The 12,014-nt window shown below is 44.0% G+C and overlaps 1 protein-coding gene across 1 annotated transcript; it reads right to left on the reverse strand.

The window, feature by feature from the left end:
• Positions 1 to 5,937: 5,937 nt before the first annotated feature.
• LOC120569393 (trace amine-associated receptor 1-like) lies at positions 5,938 to 8,565 on the reverse strand (the record flags this gene model as incomplete). Its single annotated transcript, XM_039817268.1, has 4 exons — positions 8,395 to 8,565; positions 7,917 to 8,038; positions 6,490 to 6,622; positions 5,938 to 6,201 (listed from the first exon to the last, which is right to left on the reverse strand). Coding segments are annotated over exons 1-4 (690 nt in total), but the record flags the coding sequence as incomplete, so codon positions are not given.
• Between the last annotated feature and the right edge of the window lie 3,449 nt (positions 8,566 to 12,014).

Below are 12,014 nucleotides of genomic sequence, written 5' to 3' on the forward strand. Positions count from 1 at the left end.
CACAAAATGTCAGCTCGGTCTGCGAGAGGCTGAGTACCTGGGTTACACGATCGGGAGGGGTTGTGTCAAACCCCAGGTGAAGAAAGTGGAGGCGATTCGGGACTGGCCCTGGCCCCTCATGAAGAAGCAGGTACGCACGTTTGTGGGTTTAACCAGCTACTATCGAAGATTCATTCCCCACTTTGCTTCTCTAGCCGGCCCAATAACAGATCTGACCAAGAGGTGCCAGCCCAACCAGGTGGTGTGGACCGAGGAGACTGAGAAAGCCTTTCACGACCTGAAGGGAGCACTGTGTTCTGGACCCATACTCATGACCCCGGACTTCTCCAAACCACTGGTGGTACAGATGGATGCATCTGAAACTGGGGTCAGTGCTCTCCTATCACAGCTGCAAGAAGGTGAGGAACACCCTATCTTGTACATCAGCCGGAAGCTATTGCCACGAGAACAAAGATATTCCACAGTGGAGAAAGAATTTCTTGCAATCAAGTGGGCACTAGAGAAGCTGAAATATTACGTGCTGGGACGGCACTTCGCCCTTGTTACAGACCATGCGCCACTGGTTTGGATGTCATGGAATAAGGACAGTAATGCTCGGGTCACTCGCTGGTTCCTGTCTTCACAGCCCTTTGCTTTCTCTGTCATCCACAGGTCCAGGGCAGCCCATGGGAATGCCGATGCCCTATCCAGGTGGGATGCTCTGGGGAACTGGACCGCACCTCCCTCCGGGTCGGAGCTGGGGGGTGGTAGATTGCAGGGAGAGGTGAGGGGAGTGGTAATCAAAGGAAGGTATCTTGTGGCCCGTTGGCTCCACCCCCGAGCCTTATATGGACTTCCTCTTCCAACACGGAGAGGCTGGGATTAATTAGGTGATTGGGGTTTTGGAGGGAAAGGGTTTTTTGAACTGGGAACAAAAGAACCAGAGAGGAAAAGGAGTGGAGCTGAGTGAGACGGAGTGGTGGAAAGTACTGAGAAGTGATCTGAACTAAAACTGTGTGACTAAGTGGTGTGACCTGGACTGGATGATTACCCCCCTGTGTACCGAACACAGCTAAAATGCAGCTAAAATGTGACATACACCTTGGACCCACAAAACCTGCATGCCACATGCAGACGGCAAACGCTTTACAACAGCGGGGGGGGGGGGTTACCGCCTTTGATTCTTTTCCTGCTTCCAACGTTAGCTACAGGATTGCTGGATATACCAAACTTACTTTTCTTCACTTTCCTGGAGCACGAGCAGATAGCTGAAAGGAAAATGGCGACTGTTGTGTGGAATAAGGCTGGCGAAATAAAGCCGCTATGCTTTTCCATGTGTATTTTTCGGCTAAGAGGAAACTCAACAAAAAGCCATTTGCCAACACTAAATATCAAACAAAAGCCAGACACTATATAGTATTAAGTTTCTGTGAGCTGTAGCCTACATTTACCACTTCTAACCAGAGGCAGAATATAAAGCAATCTCAGAGATTATTCCTTCACAGTGCTGTGCAATGCGAGAAAATCTCAGCGCTGAACCGGGCAGACAGACAACATCAGTTTTCATCAGACTCACCTTTACTTCATTACTTTAATATACTGCTAACTAATAACATCACCGTCACCAAAATGCCTACTTCCCCATTAACTGTCAAGGCACTAAACCTGTATGGAAATTAATACCTCTGCTGGAATGTTAAATTCGTTAATGATCCGACACACACACACACACACACACACACACACACACACACACACACGTTCTGGTGGTTGACTAACGCAGATATGTGCTGATTAGCTCTCATTACTAGCCGGGTTGGTATTGCACTGCACTGCCATGAGTCCATGATGCTAATGTCTGAATACTGCGCATTTTGTGTTATTTTGTGATTACATTCTGAATCTGCAGCGTTCTCTGTCAGGTAAATACAGTAAGTCAGTAGTAGGCTATACAGTGGAGTTGCATATGAAGTGGTTTGGGGTCCTTCCGTCAGTATTTTTGGGGTAGCCTACAATTTGGTTTTGATTCAGCAATAGCACAGGCCAAGCAATTGGCCCATTCCAAACAGGCACATTTTTAACGGGCACTGCACTAGTCTTTCAAAAAGTGTACTGATCACATTGAAGGCTACTAGAACAGTTGGTAAAATCAGCCACATTAATACCAGCTTCAACAAACTATATTTTTTGCAATTGTACTCTAGACTTTGTCATTCCCGATCCCCTGTAATCATAGCTAAAAACTAAAATGCTTTGTTTGAATTAATGCAGTGTTCAGAAAGAACTAAAAGGAGCAAAATATCAGTGAAAGTGGAGGAACATTTGCATCTCCTTGAAAAGGAGTCTATGATTGATGATTTGTTGGCACGTGATGCTGAAAAAGAATCCCCACTGGATGATTTGTTAGAGCATACTGAAAGCTAAGATTCCACGGACACTTTCTACGATGCTTGTGATCAGAACTTTTGAGAATTCATCAAATAATTTAGAAGATAAAAATTCCTCATTTCTTTTTATGATTTCAACATTTCCTCATTTGATGATTTGGATTCTGAAAACTGGGTGCCAGGTGATAGGCCTGGTTGTCATAGTGACTGTGATTTGCATTGAGATGAATGTTCTGACTTGGAATATTATAAAGATGATGACTCATGTGGGCTTACAGAGTGGGCTGCAGAATTCAACATACCACAAACAGCGTTGTCTGCACTTCTTAAAATCCTAAGGAGGAAGGGCCTTGATATACCAATGGATGCCAGAACTCTTATGTCCACTGACAGATCTTGCAATGTGACGAATATGGCTGGGGGGGTCCTGTGACTGATACTCTCACACTTCGAATTAACATCGATGGATTGCCCTTATTTCGTAGCTCCAGTATGAGTCTGTGGCCTATTCTGGGTAGGATTAAGGAAATTCCAGGGTGTAGTGTGTTTGTAATTGGAGTGTACTCAGGTGCGTCCAAACCCGCAAATGTGCAAGAATATGAAAGCCGTTTCTCAGAGTGGTATTGTGTACAATGGTGTACATTTCAGGGTAGCATTACCCAATGCTTTTATTTGTGATGCACCTGCTCGTGCCTTTCTTAACCCTTGTGTTGTCCTTCGGGTCCCAGTGACCCGAAGGACAACACAAGGGTTATGTACTTCCGTTTACTTTGTTGAGAATTGCTCTCTAAACAAGGGTTAATACAGCACCTTAGTTCTTGTTTGTACAGCATTTTGGTCAGCTTAAACTGTTTAAATGTGTTCTAGAAATAAACTTTACTTATGTACTTTACAAGAAACAGGGTTTAGAGAGCAATTCTCAACAAAGTAAAGGGAAGTACATCATCCTTGTGTTGTCCTTCGGGTCACTGGGACCCGAAGGACCACACAAGGGTTAAATGATGCAAAGGCCATATGGGCTATTATGGGTGTGAGAGGTGCACCCAAAAAGGACAGTACATGAATGGGAAGGTGGTTTATCCTGAAATATCTTGCAAGGCTATCAACTGCACCAACTGTCAGCCTCCCCCCTAAATGATCTGGGTATAGGTTTAGTTCCCAGTTTTGTGTTGGATTATATGCACCTTGTGTGCTCGGGGGCAATTAATATTTCTTTCAGTGGCTTGCCCACATGGGGCCATCATGGAACACCCGGACAAAATTAACTGAGCTTCCCAGATGGGTCCCACTCACCAGCCCATATTCAACCCATATGGGCCCCAAATGTGTGTGTTGATAGGGAACTGACAGAGAAAACAGGCCTTCACCTAAACCAATTAGTGGCAAACGGAGACCTCTAGTGGCAAGGGTTGTTGAGAAATTAAATCTTCAGCAGTTAAAATGTTTTCATCCCTCCTTTAACGTAGTAAAAGTAAACAGAAATCTCTTATCTAACTGAAACATGAGAACACCAATTTAAGACGTATCTCTTGGGATGTGGGTGAACGTTTGCCACTAACTCATCCATCACACACTTTGCAATTCCGTAGTCCGAGGCTGGACTAGAGTCTGGACTCCAGACATTTTCCTACTGCTTCAGATTTCTCTTGGACTCGTTGGTAATTGCACTCAGACTTGACTTGGACATTGGTCTTGCCAAATGTTCTAGTTGCCACAGACACACATCTTGCTGAGCACTTTGTAGTATGAATTCTTCAGGACAAGAATTAGTTCAAGAATGGGAAAATATCCTTTATTTCAGTGGCACCTGTGTTGCTTGTTAATAATATGCCCTAATTTGATCCTACAGTGCTTTTTGAAAATAATAATGCAAAATGATCCGTCTACATTGAGGCCACTACCACCACATCCACATTATGACATCTTTAAAAAGATGCTTCATATTATTAATACAGAAATAAATAAGTCTTGACAAGCCTTTAACCCAAACATCATCAGCAGGAAGATCAACAATTCTAGTGCCTTATTTTCTTCTGTTGAAAAGTGAACCTACAGAGTTACGTCATGACCAGTTTATTAACTGACTCAGTTTGTGCAAGTATCTGTCCTTGTCACACACATGCTCTACATACACACATATAATAAGTTAGTATGTGTGTATGTAATTTATTATATTATTTGTTTTGTTTAGTGTCCAGGCAAAGAATACTCGATCATATCTGAATCCTTAGCTGCTGGTCAACACATGCCTAAAAGTTATATTAACAGTCACCTCGTAGGTATAACAGGATCCTATGTTCACCTCTGCCAATCAAAATACTTTTTCATCATCTCTTCATGCTTAACCCTATCCCTAGTTTCTCCCTCTGGTCCTAATTAATCCCTCCATTCCTGACCTTAACCCCAGACACAACCTTTCTGGATGATGTCCCATTAGGTGCCAGCAAAGCTTGTACCACTGTTGTTTTTTTGTTGTTAATTTTTAAAGGAAGCGCTGTTGCTTTAACAGAGTGGCCCATTTAAATGAATGAGAGGGCTGTGTTTTTTCACAGACTAAACGCAGCTTCACACCTCAGAAACAGTTCTCACTTAGTGAGATTTTGGCACACCCACCCTTTTGTTAGCTTTGACTGTTAGTTTATTTATTATTTTAATAGAGTTTTTACCAGGCCATTATTGTCTCTTGTCATTTTTGTGGACCAGTCCAAATCACATCACTTAGTGTAAAAAAATCAATAAAAAGACATGACATTACATTATGAACCATGCTATGTAAAATAGAATGAATGACATCAAATCTGATTTAAATTGCAACCCATCAGATTCCACATAGTTTGTAAAACTTTAATTTCTTCTGTCCTATGATCACACTGTACATGTTTCCCTGGAAATGCAGCAGCAATTATTTGATGAACTGTAGAAAATCCTGTCTTTTCACATAATCTGTTGTTTAACTTCTTGCCTAAAAAGACTTCATAGTGCTTAAAAACTTGTGTCAAAGAGACAAGACATTTAATACAGGAATCAAATATGAATGGCACTTAAATGAAACGATTAAAACAAACTTTTGTTCCTAAGCTGAAAGGGAAGATGTTGATGTACTGGCTGTTTTATCAGAAAAACAACAGCTGATGTTTTTCTATACTGAATACATACATATACATGAAAGTGCTGCTGTTTAGGAGCATATTTTGTTATTGTGTAGGGTTAAAATATTTCCTATCACAATGAAAAAAAGGTTCCCTGGGAAAAAAGGACTCTTCATAAGTGTCATACATGTGTGACTTTAAAGCTTGCATTAAACTGGGTGATTACCTAGAAACAGTATATGGTGCTTATTATTCTTTCTTTAAATGCAGCAGCATCAGAGAGACAAAATAAACAAGATAAAGCTGAAGCACAGGTCTTTCAATTGTTGATCATACACAATTTAGACTTAAACACAGGGAAGTATATCGTCACTTTCTGTATTTGATAATTCAGTCACTGAACATTAATAACATATTCATTCATTTATCCCTAGACCGAGTCTGATCTCAGTCCCTCCACCGCCTCTCTACAGCATGTTGGTCTCAGAGGAGCCAGGCTGCAGTATCTGAAGAGTTACAATCTGTTTAACTGCTTTTCTAAACCAGGGGTAAAAAAAGGCATAGATCACAGGATTTAGACAAGAGTTAGAATAATACAGATGGACTGCAAAGGTTGCAGATGATTCAATAATCAATTGGGGACCTGCAATAATGACACCGTAATACGGGGCAAAACACATTAGAAAACCAAGTACAAGAACACCAAGCTTCCTGGCTGCTTTCAGCTCTGATTTCTTTGCCTTTGGAGTCCCTGAATGCTGGAGTGTGACAGCTGTAATGTGAGAGCGCATAGCACGAGCCTGAGACACAGCCACGGCAAATATTCTCAGATACAGAGCTATGATGGCAGTAACTGGAAGAAAAAAGGTCACTACAAGCTCAACAGTTGTTAAGTTATTGTCAATGTAAAACACACATGCTCCGTAGCAAGATTTATAGTTACCTGGTTGAGTCGGGAGACCATTTAAATATAATAAGCTGTAGGAAAAAGAACAGAGCCAACACAGATAAACACAGAATTGAACTCTTCTCACAGTGACTTTAGTGGTGTAGTGCAGAGGGTCACAAATAGCCACATAACGGTCAACTGATATGAGCACTATGGTACCTATTGAGGCTGAGGTAATGATGGTTGCAACAATAGTATACGTAGAACCAGACCCGTCGCTAGACCTCAGTCTTAAGGGGGGCACATGAAATACATGGGGGGGCACAATTATTATTGGCGTACAGTACGTATATGTATAATAATCATATACTCTTGTTATACTATTCGCACGTAATCATCACGTTAAACATAACCAACAGCAATATGACCAGGTAACCTATATAGCCTACAACACATTACATAGAAGAAATGTTATGAATATCCATAAAACACTTGACTATACAACATATTAGATGTAACACCAGAAGCATCTCTCAAACATTGCATTTTAAAGCAGTCAACAGAAGGATATGCATTGCTATGCATGTGCCATGAGAGACACACGCACGCACGCACGCGCACACACACACACACACACACACACACACACACACACACACACACACACACACACACACGCACAGAGACTTTGAACCTACCGGTACTTTGAGTGGAGGCAGCCTGTCCTCTCTCCAGTCCCTCCTGTCATTTGAAGCTGCATGCTTATTTAAGCCCTTGTCTGTAAATCTTAAACCCCTTAATGAAGAAGGTCGCGTCCGATGATACAGATGTGAATTTCCTGCAGGCATAACAAAATGCGGAGTCCTTTTCCACCGAGTAGCCTACGCAAGCCAGTCTCTGTTCAAATGCCAGCTACAGCTACGTTTTTTTAACTGGATATTTCCTCAACACAACCTGTTTGGGTTTGTCCGTCACACCCCTGATTCAACAGTTAGTTGTGGCCCAAATGCTGCCCCAGTCGCAGTTGCACTTGACCTGCAGGTCCTGCCAGGCCCAGGGTCGGGCTCCACGGAGCTACTAGCATCAGGCTCAGACTGTCGTCCAGGGGCTCCTTCTCCAACGACAACATCAGGAGCGGCGCCGGTGCATCCAGTTTGGCAGAGGAGAATGTTGGTGGGCTTTTCAACCACTTACCATCACGAACTGAAGCGAGTAAGCCGGGCAAAAACTCATCCAGCTTTCAAAAATGTGCGGTAACTGTTGAGCAGCTACACTGACGTAGGCTACGTCACGCGTCGAGCCTAACTTTCTTTTAGTAAGGCCGTGATAGGCTGTTGCAGTGTAGATTCCCATCAATCAAACAAAAATCACACCATTGTTTATTTGTATTTATAATGTTTTAATGATAAAGAATGCAACATTAATGCAACACAAAATTAGCAACTATGATAATATAAAATTAAAGTAATTTTTTTAAGAGATCTGTGCCTCAAGTGGGGGGGGCACAAGCATTTTTGGGGGCGGGCCCGGCCCCCTATGGCCCGCCCATAGCGACGGGTATGCGTAGAACACACATAGTCACCAAGAAACCAGCAAGATGTTTTTCTGAGAACTTCTACAGGCATCAGCATGAGGCCCACTACAAAGTCTGTGACAGCCAGAGAGAGGAGGAGGATGTTGGTGTGTGTGTGGAGCTTCCTGGAGGGAAAGAGAAAAGTACAACAAGAATAACAAAACAACCCAGAAATAGTATTAAAAATTAAAAAATTTAAAATCCACATGATTTTGAATACTTCCCGATCCACCACATCACTAGTTACCATATGTTTAAGTGTAGACAGTTAAAATGACTTGGTTGAGGTCACAGTGGACAGAAACAATGCTTAATATTGGTAAGAGAGTGGACATGAACAACAGTCTCTGGCATCATAGTCAGACATTTAGAGCAACATTATTCAGAACTAGCTCAAAGACAATTCTTCTAAATATACAGCAGCTGTTCACATTTTTAAATTACAAATCCTGTAGAGAGAAGCAAAGAAGTTAATACCTTCCTGAAGTGGGAGATAGAGATGATGATTAGCAGGTTGAGAACCACAGTGATCAGAGACATGGAGTACAGCATAATGGTAACTGTTGGGGGCCAAGGAGGCGAGGGCTTCCAGCAGGAGGTGTTTGGGAACTGTGGAAAGCAGAGCTCGTCTCTGTCCTCAACCTCCATCTGCAGAGATCTGCAGATAGCTGCAGCTCTGGCAGCTTTCTGAACAAACCTGAGTCATGTAACTGATTTATCTCTCTCACATTCTCTTCATCCCCCTCTCTCTCAGTCCCTGTTTGACGCTGATGCCCCTCCTCCCTCACTCTGCACATCCCACCATCATCTTCATCACTTCCTCTGTAACCCTGCTTCTCCCACTGTCTCTCTATCCAATCTCTCCATTGTTATTCTTTACCCTTGTTTCCTTTCCGTTGTCCTATTAATGTCTTGTACAGTCCTTGTAAAGTTACTAAAACAGTAGTCTCACATTGTCAGCTCTCACTACAGACCTGTGGAGTCTGCCTACACCACTGATACATTCTGGGATAAGAGAAAAAAACACTCTGGGTTGTTTGCATTCCTTTAAACCATCACAATTGTTTCGGGAGGCGCTAAGCTCTGGATTCGGCGATGGAGGCTGGAGCTCTGGATAGTCTCGGGAAGCAACTTGTTTTGGTGAAACATTTGCATCCCCGAAACGAAAATGCCACTTACAATGTTAAATGAAGATTACTGTTCACACAATAGAGTAATGTGAGCTATTTAAATTAGCTGGACACATGGTTAAACGTTATTTCAATCAGGAGAGACTTCGTTTGCAGATATGCAAAAATATTTATTGTACAACTGTATGATATTGAATGTACAAAGTCTTTTGGAGATTGGACTCCATCGAATTAATCTTCTTAAAGGGGTAGGGAATAGGAACATAACCCCCGATGGAGTCCAGACACTGGTGGCGGCGGTGAAGAGACCAGAGACTGGACCGAAGAGGCAACGGAGCGGTCAGCCGGGAGAAACACAACTACCGGAGGAGGCAGGGGAGGAGGAGGGACGAGCGCTTTGCCTGAAACGACAGCTGACAGCACAAGGAGAGAACAGATTTAAAGCAGAGTTGTAAGGCTGTGATTGGCCCTTGAATCTCGTGGTCGAGTTTGATTGGTTTAACTGACACGTCACTTCTTGAACAGCTGATTTGATTTAAGAATGGAGTAGTGACTGGGGTAATGACGTCTTCCTGAAAGAATTTGCGCTGAGCTTCATTTGCGCTTACCAGTTTTGCCCTGCGTACTTTTTCCATAGCAATACCACCAATCGGCACGGAGGTCCATGTTTACCCGCCGGCAAAAGTCTGCTGAATGACTCGCATCAATCGGTAAAAAATCTGCGACGTTCCGTCTCTAGCATTTTGCTTAGTGCAGCGCCATTGAACCCATACACGATGGTGGCTAAGCTGCGTCATTCTTCCCAATTCCGCCCTCTTGTCCCAATATGGTCATTTCTGGCTCCAAAATATCAAGATGCAAACTCCTAGCTTTATAAGTCCACAAACCAATGGGATACGTGACTGATGCTAAGTCAATTATATTTACATGCCACAGAGATCTGTGCAGATCTACTGGCAGCCAGTGTTGGGCAAGTTACTTCTAAAATTTAGTAAATTATAGATTACTAGTTTTTGTCATTTGAGAGTAATTAGTGATATTACAATATTACTGTCTCAGAATTGTAATGCTTTACACTACTTTTGCGTTACTTTTGAGTTACTTTCACCAAAATAATAGCAGACGTTTGAATTTCCATTGCAGGATTTTTACCTCTCTGGTTAATACACATTGAATGCTGTAGGAAATGAGGAAATGAACAGAGCCAATACAGCCAATCGCAGAGTTTAACTCTTCTCCCGGTGATTATGTTGGTGTAATGCAGAGGGTCACAAATAGACACATAACATGTTCACGGATAAAAGAAGAGATCTTTTATATCACCAAAACGGGGAGGTCGGTAGTCCTGAGATTATGCATTGTTTGCTGGTGTTCAAAATATTGTAAATTAAGCAGACAATATCCACTTTAAGTTTCTCAGATTCCAGAGATGCAGCACAGCAGAAGATACAGATGGGTGTTACAAACCTTTCAATAGTAATTTTACTTCTCAATCCTCTGGTGTTCTGCCTTTCTGTCATTCTTCTGTTCCCCAATGAAATGGAAAATTCCTGCACTCTGGAGATCCCAGATCATAGTTTTGGGTGACAAAGAATGAAATTGAAGAGGCAGGGTTAATTTGCAACTAGAAACGAGTGAGCTTCTCTTACATTTTGAGGACACAACAGATTCCCTTCCATTTTTAAGAGGAACCGGGTGTGTAATCTCTCCGGGAACCATCACCTTATCGTGGTGGAGAGGTTTGTGTGTCTCTGTGAACCTGAGGGCTGTGTTGTCTGGAGCTTTGTGCTCCTGGTAGGGTCTCCCAAGGCAAAGTGGTCTCAGGTGAGGGGCCAGACAAAGAATGGTTCATAAAACCCTGTGAGTGACCGAGGAAGAGATAGAGTGACCCTGCCTGGAGGAAGCCCGGGGCCCCCATCTGGAGCCAGGCCCAGATGGAGGGCTCGTCAGCGAGCGTCTGGTGGCCGGGTTTGCCACAGAGCCCGGCCGGGCACAGCTCGAAGAAGCAACATGGCAACTCCCTCTCCATCCCATGGGCCCACCACCTGTGGGAGGAACCGCTGGGGTCGGGTGCGCTTCCACACGGGTGGCAGTGAAGGTCAGGGGCGTTGACGGACCAGACCCGGGCAGCAGACGCTGGCTCTGGGGAAGTGGAACGTCACCTCTCTGTGGGGGAACTAACTCACAAGCCCCCGGCTGAGCGCCGCTACGTTGGAGTTTACCCCGGTGGACGAGAGGGTCGCCTCCCTACGCCTGCGGGTTGTGGGGGGGAAAACTCTGACTGTTGTTTGTGCATATGCACCAAACAGGAGTTCGGAGTATTTGGCCTTCTTGGAGACCTTGAGTGGAGTCCTGCATGGGGCTCCAGCGGGGGACTCCATAGTTCTGCTGGGGGACTTCAACGCACACGTGTGCAATGATGGAGACACATGGAGAGGCGTGATTGGGAGGAACGGCCTCCCTGATCTAAACCAGAGTGGTTGTTTGTTGTTGGACTTCTGTGCTAGTCATGGATTGTCTATAACGAACACCATGTTCGAACATAGGGATGCTCATAAGTGTACTTGGTACCAGAGCACCCTAGGCCGAAGGTCAATGATCGATTTTATAATCGTTTCATCTGATCTGAGGCCGTATGTTTTGGACACTCGGGTGAAGAGAGGGGCAGAGCTGTCAACCGATCACCATCTGGTGGTGAGTTGGGTCAGGGGGTGGGGGAAGACTCTGGACAGACCTGGTAAGCCCAAACAGGTAGTGCGGGTAAATTGGGAATGTCTGGAGGAGGCCCCTGTCCGACAGACTTTCAACTCACACCTCCGGCGGAGCTTTTCGTGCATCCCTGTGGAGGCTGGGGGCATTGAACCCGAGTGGACAATGTTCAAAGTTTCCATTGCTGAAGCTGCAGCGAGGAGCTGTGGTCTTAGGGTCTTAGGTGCCTCAAGGGGCGGTAACCCACGAACACCGTGG

Source organism: Perca fluviatilis, chromosome 12 (genome assembly GCF_010015445.1).
Source record: "Perca fluviatilis chromosome 12, GENO_Pfluv_1.0, whole genome shotgun sequence".
Classification (NCBI taxonomy): domain Eukaryota; kingdom Metazoa; phylum Chordata; class Actinopteri; order Perciformes; family Percidae; genus Perca; species Perca fluviatilis.